General features: G+C 44.0%; 2 protein-coding genes across 3 annotated transcripts in view; both read right to left on the bottom strand.

The window, feature by feature from the left end:
• The window catches only part of SNTB2 (syntrophin beta 2), a 92,756-nt gene extending 88,289 nt beyond the window's left edge, over window positions 1-4,467 (bottom strand). Inside the window, exon 1 of the mRNA XM_081215920.1 lies at window positions 3,858-4,467. Coding sequence (XP_081072046.1) covers window positions 3,858-4,437 — 580 coding nt within the window. The 5' untranslated portion in view covers window positions 4,438-4,467. The remainder of the gene's footprint in view (window positions 1-3,857) is intronic.
• A 9,606-nt stretch (window positions 4,468-14,073) lies between these two features.
• The window catches only part of UTP4 (UTP4 small subunit processome component), a 33,530-nt gene continuing 27,746 nt past the window's right edge, over window positions 14,074-19,857 (bottom strand). For both annotated transcript variants that reach the window (XM_081215239.1, XM_081215238.1), the window contains exons 14-17: window positions 19,645-19,740; window positions 16,705-16,890; window positions 15,117-15,227; window positions 14,074-14,270 (exon numbers count right to left, since the gene is read on the bottom strand). In XM_081215239.1, coding sequence (XP_081071365.1) covers window positions 14,154-14,270; window positions 15,117-15,227; window positions 16,705-16,890; window positions 19,645-19,740 — 510 coding nt within the window. In that variant the 3' untranslated portion in view covers window positions 14,074-14,153. The remainder of the gene's footprint in view (window positions 14,271-15,116; window positions 15,228-16,704; window positions 16,891-19,644; window positions 19,741-19,857) is intronic.

The following is a 19,857-nucleotide window of genomic DNA, read 5'->3' on the forward strand; positions in this document are numbered from 1 at the left end:
AAGCAGCTCAATATCAAAAAACAAACAACCCAATCCAAAAATGGGTGGAAGACCTAAACAGACATTTCTCCAAAGAAGATATACAGACTGCCAACAAACACATGAAAGGATGCTCAACATCACTAATCATTAGAGAAATGCAAATCAAAACCACAATGAGGCATCACCTCACACGGTCAGACTGGCCATCATCAAAAAATCTACAAACAACAAGTGCTGGAGAGGGTGTGGAGAAAAGGGAACCCTCTTGCACTGTTGGTGGGAATGTAAGTTGATACAGCCACTATGGAGAACAGTATGGAGGTTCCTTAAAAAACTAAAAATAGAACTACCATGTGACCCAGCAATCCCACTACTGGGCATATACCCTGAGAAAACCATAATTCAAAGAGAGACATGTACCACAATGTTCACGGCAGCACTATTTACAATAGCCAGGTCATGGAAGCAACCTAAATGTCCATCGACAGATGAATGGATAAAGAAGACATGGCACATATATACAATGGAATATATTACTCAGTCATAAAAAGAAATGAAATTGAGTTATCTGTAGTGAGGTGGATGGACCTAGAGTCTGTCATACAGAATGAATTAAGTCAGAAAGAGAAAAACAAATACCATATACTAACACATATATATGGAATCTAAAAAAAAAAAAACAAAGGTTCTGATGAACCTAGGGGCAGGACAGGAATAAAGACACAGACGTAGAGAATGGTTGTGAGGACACAGATCGGGTGGGCAGTGGGGAGCTAGGACGAAGTGAGAGAGTAGCATTGACATATATACACTACCAAATGTAAAATAGATAGCTAGTGGGAAGCAGCTGCGCAGCAGAGGGAGATCACCTCGGTACTTTGTGACCACCTAGAGGGGCAGGATAGGGAGGGTGGGAGGTAGATGCAAGAGGGAGGGGATATGGGGATACATGGATACATATAGCTGATTCACTCTGTTATACAGGAGAAACTAACAAAACATTGTAAAGCAATTATACTCCAATAATGACATTAAAAAAAAAAGAAAATGAGATCCAATAAAATACGTATACACATTAGGAAAAAAAAAAAGCCCGCATGCTGCAACTAAAAAGGTCCTGGGGCTTCCCTGGTGGCACAGTGGTTGAGAGTCCGCCTGCCAATGCAGAGGACATGGGTTCGTGCCCCGGTCCGGGAAGATCCCACATGCTGCGGAGCAACTAAGCCCGTGCACCACAACTACTGAGCCTGCGTTCTGGGCCCGTGAGCCACAACGACTGAGCCTGCGCTCTAGAGCCTGGGAGCCACAACTACTTAAGTCCACACGCCTAGAGCTCGCGCTGCACAATGAAGAGTAGCCCCCCTTGCCACAAATGGAGAAAGCCCGTGCACAGCAACTAAGATCCAACGCAGCCAAAAAAAAAAAAAAAAAAAGTAGCCTACCTGGGACTTCCCTGGTGGCGTAGGGGTTAAGAATCTGCCTGCCAATGCAGGGGACATGTGTTCGAGCCCTGGTCCGGGAAGATCCCACATGCCACAGAGCCACTAAGCCCGTGTGCCACAACGACTGAGGCTGCACTCTACAGCCCGCAAGCCACAACTACTGAAGCCCGAGCGCCTAGATCCCGTGCTCCCCAACAAGAGAAGCCACCGCAATGAGAAGCCCACGCATAGCAATGAAGAGTAGCCCACCACTTGTTGCAACAAGAGAAAGCCCACGCGCAGCAATGAAGACCCAATGCAGCCAAACATAAATAAATAAATAAATAAATAATAAATTTTTTTTTTTTAAGTGGCCTTCCTGGATGGGACACTAGCTCTCAATTTTACATACTTGGTTCAATTAAATCATTGTTTTCAGTGATTTCACATATTCTAAGCAATTTTATTTTTATATCCCTTGGCTTGAAAGTTCAATTTCATACTTCCCCACACATATAAGAACAAAAACTACTTGTCTTTTACAAAATGGGAAAATAAAATAGAACCTGTGTGTTAGGTAAATAGGCATTCAATAAATGTTATGCTGCCATTTGTAAACCCTCCTTCTAAAAGCACATGTGGCCTATTTTAGTCTAATGAATATTGGGAAGCATTTACTATATGATTTTCATTTAATTGGTATGAATACCAGGTTCAAATTATATCTAAACAAAAACTGGATTTTTAAAAAAATATGGGGTAAAGAGTTGAAATGTCTGCCCACCACCACTGAGCACCACATAAATAGTACTACATTCAATATTCTGGCTCTAAGAATTTATAACCGAATTCTTAGCTAGCCCAATTTCAAGGTACACATTTCTGGTAACAATTTTTTTTACACACGTACCACCCAAACCATGATCTATAATTTTACTCCTTTTATTAGCACTAATTTCTGAGCAATGTCTAGCCCCACCTAAGTGAGATATAAATAAGATTTATAAATAGGATATTATAAAGGTGGGACACTGGAATTTCACAACTGGAGCACATTAAAATATTTACTTGCAAACTAACATCTTCCCAAACATTTACCAGCAGATTTAGAAAAAAGTGACAATCACTTTGCCAAGCTGGACTTCTGGCTTCTCAGTCTGATGATTGGCCCCTTCCTACCTCCACTCCCCACCCCTTCCCTTCTCTTCTTCCTCTGCCAGGAATACCCTCCTGACTCATCTCTGCCTATGTCCATCACTTCCTTGGAGACCTGGCTCAAGATTCAGCTCCTTGAAAAATTCCTCCCTGACCAATACAGTTTCTACTAACTACTTCCTAACTTTGCATTCCCTTGGCATTTATATAGTTTGCACTCCGTAATCTATAAATTGTAAGTTGTTTTGCACTTTTCTATCCTTTCCCCAACTAGACACCAAATAGACACATCATCTTTTATATTCTGTTCTATATAGCCAGCAATAAATGCTTCTTGAATGACTGAAATCATCAGTGAAAGGCCGACTGCTCAAAAATTTCTGAATATTACCTCCAACATGTATGAGTCCTTCAAGTAGATGAGATTTAATTCTGAGATTTAGTAAATCATAAATTTAGTAAATCCATAAATTCATCACAAAAGACCCAAGTAACAGATCACATGCATACTTAAAGAATAATCCTAGCTATTCAAACATAACTTGAGATTTAACATTTCAGGCTTCTAATAAGCTTAAAGCCTTGAGGCCTGTGAATGGTAGGAAGCTGGCACCAGTCTCCTGCAAAAGGGTCAAAACTCTAGTTGGCAGTAAATGTTCAAACACGTGAGCGTCCACTGTTAAACGAGGCTCATTAACCACACAAACTTGCTGTTTCAGCATTCTGGCTTCAATGAAGTGCTATGATCTCCTTTGGTAATTGTTGAGAGCCAATGATGGGTTAAATTCCCATAAATTAACCAGCGTTTTGGTGGTTTGCCCAAGCATACCGCTGGCACCGGTGTGGACGAATTTTTTTTTTTTTAACAGACCCGCCTGCCCTGGGGAGCCAGAGGTGAGCGAAGAAAGCGCCAACCCGGCACTTCTCAGGAGGCAAACGGAGACCTCCAGAGCTTCGTTCCGTCCCCCTCTAGTTCTTAGTGTCAGCTTATCGTGCAGAGGCGGGGCTTCCAGCACGGCTGCTTCTTACTAAATCTCAACCGAGTCTTCCTTGGGGACTGCAAGCCACACTTCGGCGGCTGCCCAACTTTTCCTGTAGGGAGCATCAGTTTTTCCATCCTCAAAGCTCCAACAGACGGGGTTTGGGGAGAGCCGGGCTACCAGTAGAGAGGAAGGTGAGGACCCGGGGGGCGAGGGAGAGGGAAGGGGCTGGCCCAGCAAAGCGGGTAGGGTGGCAGAAACAAAGTGAGCGCCGGTCAGCCCAGCACCGCCCGCCCGCCCGCCCGCCGGCCCCGCTCACCCTCTAGCAGCACCTCCTTGCCCGCGCGCTTCAGCGCCTGCACGGCCTGGTCGTGGGTGGCCTGGCGCAGGTCGGTGCCGTTCACCGACAGGATGGCGTCGCCCAGCCGCAGCGCCCGGCTCTGGTCGGCCGCCAGTCCCGGGAAGATCTTGGAGATGAGAATCGGCATCCGGTTCTCGCGGCCGCCCTTGATACTGATGCCCAGGCCGCCCGCCTCCTGCTTCACCACCCGCACCCGGCGCACGGGCGGTGACGCGCCCGCCTCGCTCGCCGGGCCCCGCGGCGGCGCGGGTGGGCTCGGGGGGCCCAGGCCGCGGCTCGGGCTCCCAGGCAGTGAGTCGCCCGCGCCGCCGCCGTTCGGGAGGCCGTTAAAGGCGGCCGCCGCGGGCCCGAGAGCGGGTTCAGGCTCAGCCGCCGCGGCGTCGCCCGTCAGGCTCAGGCTCTCCCCGCTCAGCTCGGCCACCACTCGGACCCAGCGCTCCCTCAGGAGCAGCTCCACCAGCCCCGCTTTGGTGGCCCGCGTCCACACCGCCATGGCCGGCCCCGCTCCCGCCGCCGCAGTCACCGCAGCTACCCTCATTCCAGTCAGGCAGCTTCGGCGCTTCCCCCTTCCCGCCCGAGGGGGCGGGCCCGCCGCCCCCCCCAACGCCACCGCGGTAATTCATTATTCATGAGGGGTCACGCCCACCTTCCGGAGGGGCGGGGAGAGGCCGGCCGAGCCGCTTCCGGGAGGTTAAGGAGTTGACCGCAGTCCAGTGGGTTACATTTTACCGGACGTGGGCAGCTCTAGCGAAGTGGGGCTTGGACTCACCTTCTTCCTCGTACGCCTCCGATCTCCCCACCCCCAACTCCTGACCTCTACCGTGCAATTCACCAGAGCTGCCTGGGCACGGAAGGCAAAATCAGCTTCGAGAGGCACTTTGCAATCCTGCAAGACCGAGTTGCACGTTCACTTGCATTGACTGGTTCGTTACGTATTTACAGAATGCTCTGCAGTGTGCTGCTTTTGAGGCCTGGAGAGGAGCTGGATAAAACGTGCCACAGCTGAGAGCTGGCGGTCTAGTGGGGGAGGAAAATGGAGAACCAATCAACCTGATGTGATATTATGTGGTTAAGTGACATGTAGAAAACACCCTGAGAGCAGAGTAGAAGAAACATTTAGTTGGGCCTGGGGACAGCTTCACAGAGGTGACAGTGGAAGCTCAATAGTCCACCTAGGCAATAGGTCCAGAGGCATGAATCCAAGCATTTTTCACTCTGCTTTTTAATCCCGTTTTTTTCCAGTAATGCCAGAGGAGACCATATCTTCTTTAGCCCTGCAGCCACAATAGGTAGGCCTCCAAGATATTGTCAAATGAGTTACTTAGGAAGATGCCAGAATTCCAATGTGAACAGAGTACAGGGTCAGTGGAGATGGCAGGATATGAGTGTAAAAACCCTCATATAACCAAATATGTGAGTGTTTGGACTTGAATTTGTAGATCTTTCTCACCCTGGAGGCCTTGGCCTTATGTTGGAGCAAGTGCATATGAGCCTCCCCAGAAACTGCACACTGCAGGGCCTGCAGCAGCTTTTATACAAAGACGTGGGTGATACAATCCACCTGGTTCTTCCAGTTTCATAGGCTTGAAGAGCTGAGGAAACTGAGGCCCAGAAAGCCAAAGACTCTGGCTGGAAGCCCACAGTGGAGAAACAGAGACAACTCAGGTCTCCCATCCTCCTGGTCCAGGGCTTTTAAAAACAAACAAACAGGGCCTCCCTGGTGGCGCAGTGGTTGAGAGTCCGCCTGCCGATGCAGGGGATACGGGTTCGTGCCCCGGTCTGGGAGGATCCCATATGCCGCGGAGCGGCTGGGCCCGTGAGCCATGGCCGCTGGGCCTGCGCGTCCGGAGCCTGTGCTCCGCAACGGGAGAGGCCACAACGGTGAGAGGCCCGCATACCGCAAAAAGAAAAAAAAAAAAAAAAAAAAAAAAAAAAAACAAACAAAAAAACATACCCCTGACCTCAAAGATGAGGGTCCAGAAATCGTGCTGCTGAGAGAGATCTCAAAAACGTGAAGTCAACGAGCCCTCTTTCCTTTTTTTTTTGGAAAGAAAAGCAAAATCCCCATATTTTCATTTGTGTGTGTGTGGGGGGGGGTGTCAGCAGAGGTAGCGAGTACCAGTTCCTGTAAAAGGGGCTATATACCTGCTTGCTCATGAAGTACATGTTGAAGCTTGTAAGCCATGTCCATGCACCACTCTGAATGCACATTCGTGTGTGGGTGGAAACTTTCAAAAAGCCTCCTATACCACGAGTTAAAACAATAAAAATAGAGACTGGAAATCACCCAGAGCCCAAATGAAGAAAGAATTCAAAATGAGAAAAGTATCTTACCCAAAAAAATCATTATAGCAGAATCCTCTTTGCAATTAGCGGAGCAGAATTTTCCAAGCTGCAAGTGTCAGCAGAAGCTCAACCCTCCAGCCCTCTCCTAAATCAATTGCAGTGAGGCCAGATCGCTGTTCCGGCAGGTCCCAATGTGCTGAAGTGCACCTGCAGTCACAGACATTTCTGGCTTTGCTCCAGCTGAGGCGCGAACCCCCAGATGCCTGAGTTATGCGAAATTTCTGCTTATTAGAGAGCACCTGGCAGCTGACTCCTTAGAGTATGAGCACAATTTTGAAACTTTTACATACGTAATTGCCCAGAGGTTGGGCACTTGAGGACACCTTTATTAGCAAAAAGGAAGTGCTGGAAATTCTTTCCAAAAGTGTCAAGACCTTTTGGTCAGTAGAACTGAAGGAAGTCAGCGATCTTCCAAATAAATAGTGAGGACACTTACATAAGGTAGTAATTTAATCCCGGGAAGAAGAAAGGTAATCGAGATTGATATTGGGATTACTTGGGGGTATTTACTTAAAAAATTATTTTCAAATATATCCATAAAAGTTTTCCAAACTATTGAGCTGTTTTGACAAGGTCTTGCATCAGAACCTAATTTTCCACATTCTCTTTCATCACTACAGATTGGCCAAATTCATCCCGTCAGTGTCTCCCAATGACACCTTGCACATTCCTGCAGAGTCCATCCTTCCAAACACTTCCTGCCCCTTTCAACCACTTTCCCACTGAGCAAGATCTCATCCCAGTTTTCCCTGGCTGCCCAATTTGCTGGGATTTTTTCTTTGAACAATTTTATTCTATGCCTCGCTTGTTCGTCCAAGTAGATTATAAAATACAGGAGGGCAGGAACCACCCATTGACTTCTTTTTGTTCCCCACTCTTCCAAAAATACTGCCTTGCAGAGAAGGAACTCATTAAGCCTGTGATTGATTGAAATTCAGTGCCTCTTGCGCTGCAGTCATTTCAAATAATCCCTCTGAAGGTTACTGGTTCCTTGCAGAGTGAAAATTACCATCTAGGAAATTTCAAGTAGTCAGTGGAAATCTACTTACTGTGGATAATGAAATCTGAAATAAAAAGGGTACACATCTGTTCCCACGGTTTCTTAGGGATGGCGAGACAAGCTTAGATAATTCTTTGAACAGGCGTGTTATTTTATCTACCTCTGAAAAAGGGAATGGCTGAGGTAATTCCCAATCACCTTCCATTCCTGTCACCTATCAGTAGGTATTCTCCTCTGCTCAAGCTGTTATTTGTTTTCTCAGAACAAGGCAAGCATCATTGCTACTTCAAAATGACGGGGTTGGATTAGCTCTTTCAGTTCCATGATTTCCTACAATTCTATTACTCAGGCTCTGATTCTATACTCTCTCAAATGCCAGTGGTCTTTTTTTTCTTCTCCCTCATAGTAGACATACAATATAGCATGGTAATTAAAAGCACAAGGTTCAAATTGTAGTTTGGCCACTTACTAGTTATATGACAATGGTCAAGGGCCTGAGGTCAAGGGCCTCAGTCTCTTCTTCAGAAAACTTCAGACACCTACCTCGAAGTGTGGTTGTAAGGGTTGACTGGGGTGATGTCTGCAAAGTGCTTAGCAACACTGTACCTGATGCACTGTAAGAGTTCCACAAAAAGTACCGCTGCTGTCATATTATTACCTGTTGACCTTTAGCAGCAGCAACAGTAAAACCTTTGGTAGAAACTCTCTAGCTGAGAGTCTATACTTTATCTAGGAAGGAGTCTGCCATAATACTATTTGACTCCAGGCTTAAAGGGCAAATGGCCAAATTAATTTCAGTGACAAACAGATCTTGTGTAAAGCTACACTTTGGCTGAAAGGGAGTACATATTGCCAAAAGTCCGTCAAAGGAAAGAATTAGTGGATCTGGGGCTGCTTCCAAGGTTTGAGTGTTGTGTAATTTCATAAGGAAAGAGGGCCCCAGGCAAAATTGCAGCCCTTAGCAAGCCTGAAGGTCATACCACAAAGGTGGCCAGATGCCAGAGGAACAAAAGAGCTGCTCAATTACTACTAAAGAAGAGGTCAAAGGGAGAAATAAACTTGTTAAGATAACTAATCCAACATCCAACTCTGAAAAAGTACCCATGCATTCTCTTCCCCCATTAGAGGACAGTGAGATCAATTGTCCCTTTCGGCAGTACTACTTTGCCTTCCGGGAGAAATATCCTAAAACGTATTTTTCTCTCCAGCACAAACATGAAGTGAAAGAGGAAAAGGTGCGTATATCCTTTAGCTGATGCAAGCGCATTTTAAAATTCATCCTGCCAAGATAAATCACCATCCATCTGAAACCCACAAAAATGGATTAACTATCTCAATGCGTTATAACTATGAAAACCCACATCTGCTAACCACATTCCTAATGAGAAGCAGCTGGTGACAGTTTTGTTGCTCTGTGACTTTCTTTTCAGGAAAATATTAACAAGGATATAACAAGAAGAAGGTTAGTTTCATTGAATTCACTTAGTTATGGAAAATCACTGGTGTTTTTTATTGACAGTCATGGAAATTACATAATTTCCCATGAAATTCAAATAAGGTCCAAAAATAAAAATCCACTTTCCTCCCATACCAGTTCTAACAGAATTTCCAGTGCCTCACAATAACACTTGTAGTCTTCTAGTCAGCGTAAACTCTCATTCTTCATATACCACTGAACACCAGATTGTGTTTATTGATGCCTGTGGCATTTCCAGGCCTCCGTCTCACATCTTTAACTTCCTCCTGAATAAGTTAATGCAAACAGCCAACTGGGGAGGGATCACTGACCCCTTTGGGAATCAGCTGCCTGCTATGGACCCACCTCAGACAAATGCACATTTGTGTAAAACTCAGCATTCAAACTTGGGGGCTCACAAAGCTCCTGAAGCCCTTCCACAGACTCTCTTACGGGCTGAATTGTGTCCCCTCAAAATATACAGGTTGAAGTCCCAACCCACAGTACCTCAGAATGTGACTGTGTTTGGAGACAGGGTCTTTAAAGAGGTAATTAAATTAAAATGAGGTCATTAGGGTGGGGCCTAATCCAATATAACTGTTGGCGCAGAGATTAGGACACAGACATACACATAGGGAAGAACATGTGAAAACTCAGGGAGAAAAGGGCCATCTACAAGCCAAGGAAGGGGGCCTTAGAAGAAACTGACCCTGTTAATACCTTGATCTCGGACTTCTAGCCTCCAGAATTGTGAGAAAATGAATTTCTGTTGTTTAAGCTACCCAGTCTGTGATACTGTTATGGCAGCCTTAGCAAACTAACACAAACCCCCAAGTCAAGAACCTACACAACAGCCTGTTTTTTGCCTCCCTAACTTCCAGTCTCTTCTGTCCCTTACTTACACAAATGGGCATTTTTACTGTGCCATTCCTTTGAATCTGAGTGGTTCATAACTATATCTTCTACTGAGTGATAATTCTTAACCACAGACTTCAAGGCCCACTCCTACCAGGCCTTATTTCTCACTATACATTGACTTAAGGGCTCTTTATCCAAATCTATTTATCTAATCTACTTAGCTTTCCTCTGTGGAAACCACTCTACACTTAACCTTTCCTAGGAACCTCCCCTGATTCTTAGTCACCCTCCCAGGTGCACCCAGTACTACGGCCTGCCCTTCAGCCTCATTTTCCTCCACTTTGGATCTGTGCTGTGTTTCAGACATATGGAACTACTGGTGAACCCCTGGAGAGGCTATGCTCTCGCTTCAGACCTTTGCACTGAGAATGCTGCAGGAAGGCCTCTTTTCTTCTCCTTTCCACGTTGCTAATTACTACCCAATTCTCAAGGACTATCTCCTACCTTCAACCCTCCGGTTAGGTGCCCCTTCTCTGTGCTCATCTCTAATGTTGATCAGCTTGTTTCTCTCCCTGACTAGGCTGTGAAGTTCTTGAGGGCTGAGATCATCTTAGCAGGTACTCAATAAATGTATGTTAAGTGAGTATTAAGTTCTAAAAACAAAGGACTGACACAAAGCTAAGCCTCAATATCTAGATTTGGGTACTTCCCTGGTGGCATAGTGGATAAGATTCCAAGCTTCCAATGCAGGGGGCCCAGGTTTGATCCCTGGTCACAGAACTAGATCCCCATGCATGCCGCAACTAAGAGTTCACATGCCACGACTAAGGAGCTGGTGAGCTGCAACTAAGCAGCCGGGGAGCCGCAAATAAGACCTGGCACAACCAAATAAATAAATAAATATTTTTAAAAAATCTAGATCTGTGTTGTCCACCAAGAAATCCACTAGCAACACATAGCTATTTAAATTAAAATTAAAAAAAAAATTTTTTTGGCTGTGCCACACAGCTTATGGGATTTTAGTTCCCCAACCAGGGATTGAAACCGGGCCCTTGGCACTGTGAGCACAGAGTCCTAACCACTGGACCACCAGGGAATTCCCAGATTAAAATTAAATAAAATTTAGGGCTGCCCTGGTGGCGAAGTAGTTAAGAATCGCCTGCCAATGTAGGGGACACGGGTTCGAGCCCTGATCCAGGAAGATCCCACATGCTGCGGAGCAACTAAACCCGTGCGCCACAACTACTGAGCCTGCGCTCTAGAGCCCGCGAGCCACAACTACTGCAGCCCGTGCGCCTAGAGTCCATGCTCCACAACAAGAGAAGCCACTGCAATTAGAAGCCCACGCACCTCAACAAAGAGCTGCCCCCGCTCGCCACAACTAGAGAAAGCCCACGTGCAGCAACGAAGACCCAACACAGCCAAAACTAATTAATTTAAAAAATTAAATAAAATTTAAAATTCGGTTCCTCTGTCACACTAGCCACATTTCAAGTGCTCAAGAGCTACAAGTGTCTATTATACAGCACAGATACAGAACATTTCCACCACCATAGAGAATTTATTGGACAGTACTGATCTACATCATAAAATGCCTTGAGATATGAAAGAAAAAGATAACACATTAGGAGAAAAAGAAGAGGTCATGCATATGTAATTTACACAATTAGCCAAATAGCCAAAACACATAAAAAAGTGAGCAATCTCATTAGTAAACAGGGAAATGCAAAGTAAAATACAATTTTTCACCCATTAGATGGGCTAAAACTAAAGACTATCACTACAATGGCAAAGTATAAGGAAATGAGTGCTTTCAAACCCTGCTGATGGACATACAGCCAACTCCAAAGGACAACTAAAAGTGAAAGAAAATGAACACAGTATGAGTTAGCAATTCCACTCCCAGGAATTAACCTTAGAGAAATACCTCCACGTGAGCACTAGCAGATAACACATTAGGTTGTTCATTACAACACCCTATATGGTTTACACATAAGACTGCCCACAGAACTCACCCTTAGAGCTAAATCGAGTGCTCATCCAGAGCCAGAAATGCTTAAACATCTTCTCTGCAGCCTGTGGAATGGAAAATCTTTTGCATACCATGCCTGCTAATCATATTTACTGGGTCCCTACAGCCAAGAGACTGTGGGGGAGTAATTGTAAGAATGCCACCTGGGCTTCTAATGAACCATTGTGTGACAATGGGAAATATCCCTTTCTTCTCCTCTCGGTCTCCATTTCCATGAGTATAAAAATGAGGCCAAGGGCCACACAGTTTTCTTTCAGAAACCTTTGTGCCTCCCCCCCACCACTCCCACCCCCAACAACCTGAACAGCTCCTCTTTTATCTGTATCATATGTTTCCGTTCAGAACAGAGTTCCATTTGGAGAAAGTTTCAATGCTTAAAAAAAAAAAGCTTTAAAACCCTCCAAACTAGACGATCTCTAACTTTCTTCCAATATTCCAAGATTTTAGTTTCTCTCAGTCTAATTTGCTGTAATCTCCCTGGTAAAGGTTGCATTATCCATTCAAAGATCCGATTACTAGCTACTATATGAGAAAAGTGAATTTTGAAAGCATTTGAGCCAGGTTAGCAAAAATGACCTTTCTCAAGTTGGTCTCAGATCAAAATTTTTCTGTAAAACTCGAGTATGAGCAGCAGTCTGCAAAATGCCTGAAAAAGAAACATAATGCGCCTAGGTTACACAAATCCCTAAAGTAAAATCACCCTAAAACACATGCACCGAAGTGTCCTCTTACTTATACTGCTTTGCCTTCCCTTCCCCCAGTTTCCCTAACTTGCCCCAATCAGTTTCTATTTCATTTGTATTCAAAGTTCTCTACTTAGGAAGAATTTTAAGGCCCAAAGCTTTTACTTCCCATACCATTTATGGAAGTCCAAATCACTGGCTGGAAATGTTGCAAAGGAATGCTTTCTACTTTCAGACAGTTTTACTTCTTCACTCAGATGATCTGTGAGCCCTCTCCGTCAGAATGACACCCAACACAATCCACAAGGTTTCAGAATATGTTTAAAGTTAAGTAAATCAAGTCTTAAACTAGATTCCAGTTAATAAAGAGTCTCTGAATTTATAGCTCTACAGTCAGGGAAAAGCAAGTGAGTTAATATTTAAGGCATCCTAGCCTCCCTCTGGTCATATTCACTGTAGATCAGTGACTTGAACTTTGGTTTCAATCACACAAAAGAAGACCTAAAACATTTCTTAGGAAGGGCAGGAGCTTCCGGTCCAGTCTATTTGTAATAGACTATTACTATTTGTAATAGTGCAGTCTAATGCAGACTGGGAGAATATGTCTCACTAAGAAAATTTATTCAAGCAAGAGGAAAGGTATTTTACACAAATGACCTAAAAAGTTGCAGCTATTTGTTTAAATTACTCCTATCACTGTAAAAAAACATAAACAGGTGGGGTAGAGAAGTGGCAACCATTATAAACCTTGCTGTCTCTGTTCTCTCTTAGCAAACCTGAAATAGGCTGTCCTTTATATTATAAATTATTGGGCTCTGTTTCTCTTATCACCTCTGTTAATTCTCCTCCTACACACCTACTTTAAATTCTCACATTTTTTTTCCCTTTCCAAACTGGAGGGTGGGGTTCATCTCAGCAAAAATGTTTTTCATCAGCAATTTACCCATGATGTCATCAGAGCCCTCATATTTCTGTCTATACTACAGCCCTACAGCCCCCAAAACAAACAAAAACCCGCACATACTGGGTTTCCACAGGCATGCAACAGAATACATCCACTGAGATGGGAAAGAAATCTATCTGCTTAGTTCAGGTTAACTTAGTTCTTCACTTTCTAATTTAAAAGATCACATTAAAACTAGTCAGTTGATAACACCCACAGGAATAACAATGTCAAAGCAAGCAGAAGAGAACAGAAATGGTGAAATATATAGTAGGCTGTCTGGTCCCCACCTCCACTCCCACTCCATAAGAAAATGCCCAATATTTCCTTAACCTTTAGAACTGGCATAGAACATAAAAAGATGATTACTGGGGCTGATACTCCAAAACCTGATTTTTCCTTTCAAATAAAATTAATAGCTCTACCAAAGGCCAAGGGCATCTACTTTTCAGATGGAGCACTACAGTTAATATTCTTTCTTGAAACATAAGGCTGATTATCGCTGTCAGTAGTTAGGCTATCTTGAATAAGCAAGCATAGTTTCCCTGTCCTCAAAGGCAACTTGAGGCAAGTCCCCATGCCTTTGCACGGGCTGCAGGCTGAAGGCTGGCAGACAATGAAGGTCATCAGCTCTCTGAAGCCTCAAGCATGTGTTAGGGGATAGGAGGTAACTATTGCCTTTTTCCCCTGAGAGTGTGGTCTAAAGAACAAACAGGACCTAAACGAGTTGGATGACTTTGTAGCTAACTGGAACACTATCTCAACTACAATACCTTGGAGTTTCTGTTCGGTTTCAGTCAATGAAGGGAAATTCCTGTCCAGCATTTTAGAAAATAACATTCATAATGACTAGTCCTAAAGAATAACTTGTTTTATTATAATGATTTGTGAAAACAGGTTAGACAGTTCAAGAAAGGACACAGACAATGCCCTGTTTTAGGTCCCAAATTTCTTCTTTTTGATGGGTGGTGGCAGCTGAGAGATGATGTCGTCCAGAGGCCGTTCTACCGCCACTAGTGTTCTTTCATCCAAAAGATCCATGAAGAGTAGAGGCTGTAGAGAGATGGTAATGAGTCCACCAGGAGTTAGGTTCCGGGGCTAGTCCTGAATCGACTAACTAGGGCTAAAATGTTAGCCTCGTTCAAGCTGGAGGGGTGTAAATCTCTGACAATCCTTACAGCTTTTATAACTGAATTCCATCATTTAAGATTTCAGCAAGATTTTTCATGTTTCTCTGTGTGGAAAATCTGCGATTCTCAAATTTCTTAGGAATCAATGTTAACAGAGGGCTTTGGAGCCTAAATTCTTGACAAATGGCAAGTTACAAATGCATCAAGAAGTTAATCATACTTGAATTATTTACAACACCCCCCCACTTAAAAAAATTCTGCAGACCCCCAAGAAAATGTTCCAGGGTGCCCAAGGAACTCCGATCTGAGAAGCATGAATATGGAACTTGTAAGTTGGCACAAATAGCTGTAGTACCATAAGCTCAATGGATATCTGTTCTAGTACAGTGAAAAGCTGAGCCCAGAAAGGAACATCTAATAAATTCAATGACTTCCATTTGCTCGAAATTTATCTTGTGGAACATTCTCCACTGGAAGTCAAATTTAAAAGCCAGCTTTAACACAAAGACCCCAACTGAGCTCCACCATCATTTCTCACTACCCATGTATTTCATTTTGGTGAAGGATGATGTGCCTGCCTCTAATCTACTGAGGCGAGAACAATGAACTACAAACCTAAGGGAGAGACAGTGTCAGAAAGGTCACTGGTTTCCCAAAACCAGGTTCTCTGCATGTAAAATGAAGACACTCTTGTCTATTGTGGGACTTATTACATTTTGATAATATCACAAGGAACCAACCACCCAGAATGTAACGCAAAATGTATTACCTTATATTTCTTAGAAATTTTAAAGGCATGAGCTGTGCGCCTCCTGATGATATCTGATTCATTTGTGGGAGGCAGTGGATTGTAGAGTAAGGTTTTGTCATTTGGAAGAGGCTAAAAAGACAAAAATGTGTTGTTTAAATCATTATTTTTTTATTGGGTCTCTACAGACCAAAGGACAATAGTGATTTTTTCGGGGAACACAATCTTCTAACTGTCATGTTATACACTTACTACCTCCCTGACCCTTCTTACTTCAGGAAGAAAGCTGGAGCCACTCCTGCAGCTCTACTGTACATGGTGAGGGTATGTGGCAAAGAGAGCTTGGGTACTCTACGCCAGCAAGATTGAAGGGCCCAGCCGGGGCTTCTGGCCAGTCTCGTCAGTAACACTTTGTGAGACACAAACAAACTGGCATGTGTAGAGGCTCAGCCCATGAAGGCTCTGCTTTCTAGACTCTCCCCCAACCAGGTCATAGACCGGCCAAGTGGCTGAAATTCTCCGCAGGCAAAAATGCAACACAAACCACCCCCACTGATGTCACTGACACCTCGAGAGACGGCCTCTAGCCAAGCAAGTGATATTTTATCTCTGACTTCCTTGGGAAATAGCTCTGCCCTGCATGAGGAAGTGATGGACTTATCACCAATGCTTGGGGAAAAATATGGGCTGATCTAGGCTGAGTTATAAAGAGGCAAATGAATGGGAGGGGCCCTTCCTGTATCACTCATCTCACAGAAGGCACTTGCCAGCCAGCTCTGCTTCCCACACCCAGAGGACGCAGGGCCCACGAGATGAGTTCCAGTGACACATCACCATGCACACCTCCTTTAGAGCCATCTGCTGCTTTCCCTGTGTTCCTCCTACGCCCACCTTCACAGATACACCAAAACACTGTATTGGCTGTAATCTAAGCCCAAAGTGCATTATAGGCATGGCCATAGCTCACACTGCTCCTAGGAAAGAAAGTGCCTGCCCAGAAAAAAACACGAAATTTGGGGTGAATCAAAACTGCTGCTGGCAGAGGCTGGACTCTAGAACAGAAAAGAATGCTCACATCCCACCTAAATCACAGCCATGAAGAATGGAATTTTTCTAACTGGTCATTTTTCAAAACACTAAGACCAACCCCTCAAGCCTGCAGATAGTGTTTCAGTATATTCAGCCAAGGGGCACAAGTGGTCAAAACTCCAGCCTGTATCTCCTTTAATGAAATCATGTCAGTCATCCCAGGGTGCAAAGGCGGAAGTGATTCAGCCAAACCAATGGTATTCCCTGATTATGGTCACTTTCCGAATACGGACCTAATCTCTTTCCTATTTAAGTTTATGTGCTGAGAGGCAAAGCAGAGAAATAGTCAAATCAGCAAAAACCAGTACGCAAGGGGCTGCCCCTTCCCTGGGAGCCTCATGAGACTGGGTAGGAAAATGAGGAAATCTGCAAAACAAAAGCTCCTCTCCTCCAAAGAATGTACTAGCAACCTTTATTCTGATTCTCCTTCCTCTAATTTATTGTCCTCCTTTGCTTTTAGAATGGAAAGATTCCTAAGTAGAACCAGCGAGAGCATAGGTGGTAGTGGTGAAGAACTCACCAACGACTTGTCGATGATGCAGAACATGTACGCATCATGGAGAAGGATGTGCATTGGTCTCTTGGGATGAAAACTGATATGTGTGATGGGAGTATCCCTTTGGAGCCAAAGATGATGAAACCCCTGCTTCTGGATGGTCCGGCTCCATTGTGTATACTGTTTGTCTGGAATGCTGTACTCAAATACCTGAGGAAGGATATGACACAGAGCAAGTGCAGGCAAGTACCCAGAAAGACCAAAGAAGGGTCAGCCTGAACCAGAAAATATCTATACAAACCTTGGCTGTATCATATTCAGCAATATGCATTTTCACTACTTTTTTTTTAAATAAAAAAATTTTAAGGTAAATTACAGAACAATAAACAATTCAAACAGCACAGAAAGGTTTATAGTGGAAAACCACCTGCAATCGTAATATCTCTTTTCCCCAAGACAAAAGCAGCCTGTTTCTTGTTTATATCTTTTCAGAGATATTTTATGCATACAGTACACACTATTCTGTATGTTGCATTTTTCATTAGCATTATACCATGGAGACTGACCCATATCAATGTATACACACATCACTCATGCCCCTTTTGAAGAACATGTAATAATCTACTCACTTCTTGGATGTACCAGGATTTATTTACCTAGTCTGCTTAATGAGCATGTAGGTATTTGCAATCTTTGGTTACTACACATAAAGCTATAATGATTATCTCTGAATCAGTGTCTTTTTGCACAACTAAAAGCATATACCTATGGGAAGAACTTCTAGAATTGGAGCTTCTGAATCAAAGATTATGTGGATTTAAGTTTTTTTTAGATATCTCCAAAATGTCCTCTAAAGCAGTATACTAATTTATGCAATATATGAAGTGCTGTTTCCCTAGCCGTACTGTGTATTATTAACTCAATCTCTGTTAATTAAACAGGTACCAAAAAATTTCCCACTAGTTTTAGTGACAGAAGAACTTAAATGAGAGATTTCATTTTCTGGATATAACGTGTATGTGTGTGCATGTGTGAGTGTAAAAACTGCTAATCAAAGTAGCAAGCATTGGGGCTTCCCTGGTGGCGCAGTGGTTGAGAGTCCGCCTGCCGATGCAGGGGACGTGGGTTCGTGTCCCGGTCTGGGAAGATCCCACATGCCACGGAGCGGCTGGGCCCATGAGCCATGGCTGCTGAGCCTGCGCGTCTGGAGCCTGTGCTCTGCAACGGGAGAGGCCACAACAGTGAGAGGCCCACATACTGCAAAAAAAAAAAAAAAAAGTAGCAAGCATCATCTGCCTAGTGGTCTATTTAAATGTGCTTCTTGAATCACATTTAATCCTTCCAATAGCTCGGTGAGGAAGGTATTATCAAGCCCATTTTACAGATGAGGATATATGAGTATTGACAAGTTCATATATAATATGTTCTGTAGATCAGATATTTTAAAGATCTTCTTACAATTATATTCTCCTTACAACTTGGTATGGAAAAGTGGCAGACAAAGAACTAATTTTGCCCATTGTATAGTCTTGCCTCCTTTGTTGAAGATTAACTGATCATAGGTGTGTAGGTTTACTTCTGGGCTCTCTAGTCTGTTCCATTGATCCATATGTCTGTTTTTGTGCCAATACCATGCTGTTTTTTTGTTGTTGTTTTTTTGTTTTGCGTTACACGGGCCTCTCACTGTTGTGGCCTCTCCCGTTGTGGAGCACAGGCTCTGGACGCGCAGGCTCAGCGGCCATGGCTCATGGGCCCAGCCGCTCCGCGGCATGTGGGATCTTCCTGGACCAGGGTCGAACCCGTGTCCTCTGCATCGGCAGGCGGACTCTCAACCACGGCGCCACCAGGGAAGCCCTGTCATGCTGTTTTGATTACTGTAGCTTTGTAGTATTGTCAGAAGTCTGGGAGGGTTATGCCTCCTGCTTTGTTCTTTTTCCTCAGGCTTGCTTTGGCAATTCTGGGTCTTTTATTTTTTTTAATTTTTATTTATTTATTTAAAATAAGTTTATTTTATTTATTTATTGTTGGCTGTGTTGGGTCTTCGCTGTTGCGCACGGGCTTTCTCTAGTTGTGGTGAGCGGGGGCTACTCTTTGTTGCAGTGCGCTGGCTTCTCATCGCGGGGGCTTCTCATTGCGGAGCATGGGCTCTAGACGAGCGGGCTTCAGTAGTTGTGGCACGCGGGCTCAGTAGTTATGGTGCACGGGCTTAGCTGCTCTGCGGCATGTGGGATCTTCCCGGACCAGGGATCAAACCTGTGTCCCCTGCACTGGCAGGCAGATTCTCAACCACTGCACCACCAGGGAAGCCCCGATTCTGGGTCTTCTATGATTCCATATAAATTTTAGGATTATTTGTTCTAGTTCTGTGAAAAATGTCACAGGTAATTTGATAGGGATCGCATTAAATCTACAGATTGCTTTGGGTAGTATGGCCATTTTAACAATATTAATTCTTCCAATCCAAGAGCAGGGGATAGCTTTCCATTTCTTTGAATCATCTGCAATTTCCTTTATTAATGTCTTATAGTTCTCAGCATATAAGTCTTGGTGAGTCATATTCCTAAGTACTTTATTTTTTTGATGCGATTTTAAAGGGGATAGTTTGTTTACATTCTCTTTCTGATATTTCATTGTTCTCCCATATCCACTCTAACACCTGAGTCCATTTCATCCTAGCCTAAAAACAATCAGTAAAACGAGCCCTTGAAAATTCTTCCTCCTTCTCATACCTCTTTATTCTAGAATCTCAGTTTTTCACCATTCCATTGTGACCCATCAAGCCAATGGATGTTACTGGCCTATGATGTGCCCAGGCCATACATGGAAGCTTTACTAACACATAAGAGAAAACTACCTTTATATTGTCCAGTACTGTCAAAGAAAAGCTTCTCCAAAATTGTCGTTATCTCAGCTTCCAAGTTACTATCCATTTGGAGGGAATCAGAAAGCACTGGGATCTCTTACCTGCTGGTCAGAATGAGCAATGACAAGGTTGTTGGTATTGGGGGCGATGGCCAGAGCAGTCACAGGGAAATTGTAAGCAGGCACTGTGCAGTGAAGCTGGGAAAAAATAACAGAAACAGAAAACTAAAATAGGATTCCTTCCCTCAGGAAAGACTGGATGGTCTAGGTCAGTAGTTTTAAAATAATGCTCTTTGGAATTCAAAAAGTTCTATT

This window comes from Mesoplodon bidens (genome assembly GCF_964165515.1).
Source record: "Mesoplodon bidens genome assembly, chromosome: 18".
Taxonomy (NCBI): Eukaryota; Metazoa; Chordata; class Mammalia; order Artiodactyla; family Ziphiidae; genus Mesoplodon; species Mesoplodon bidens.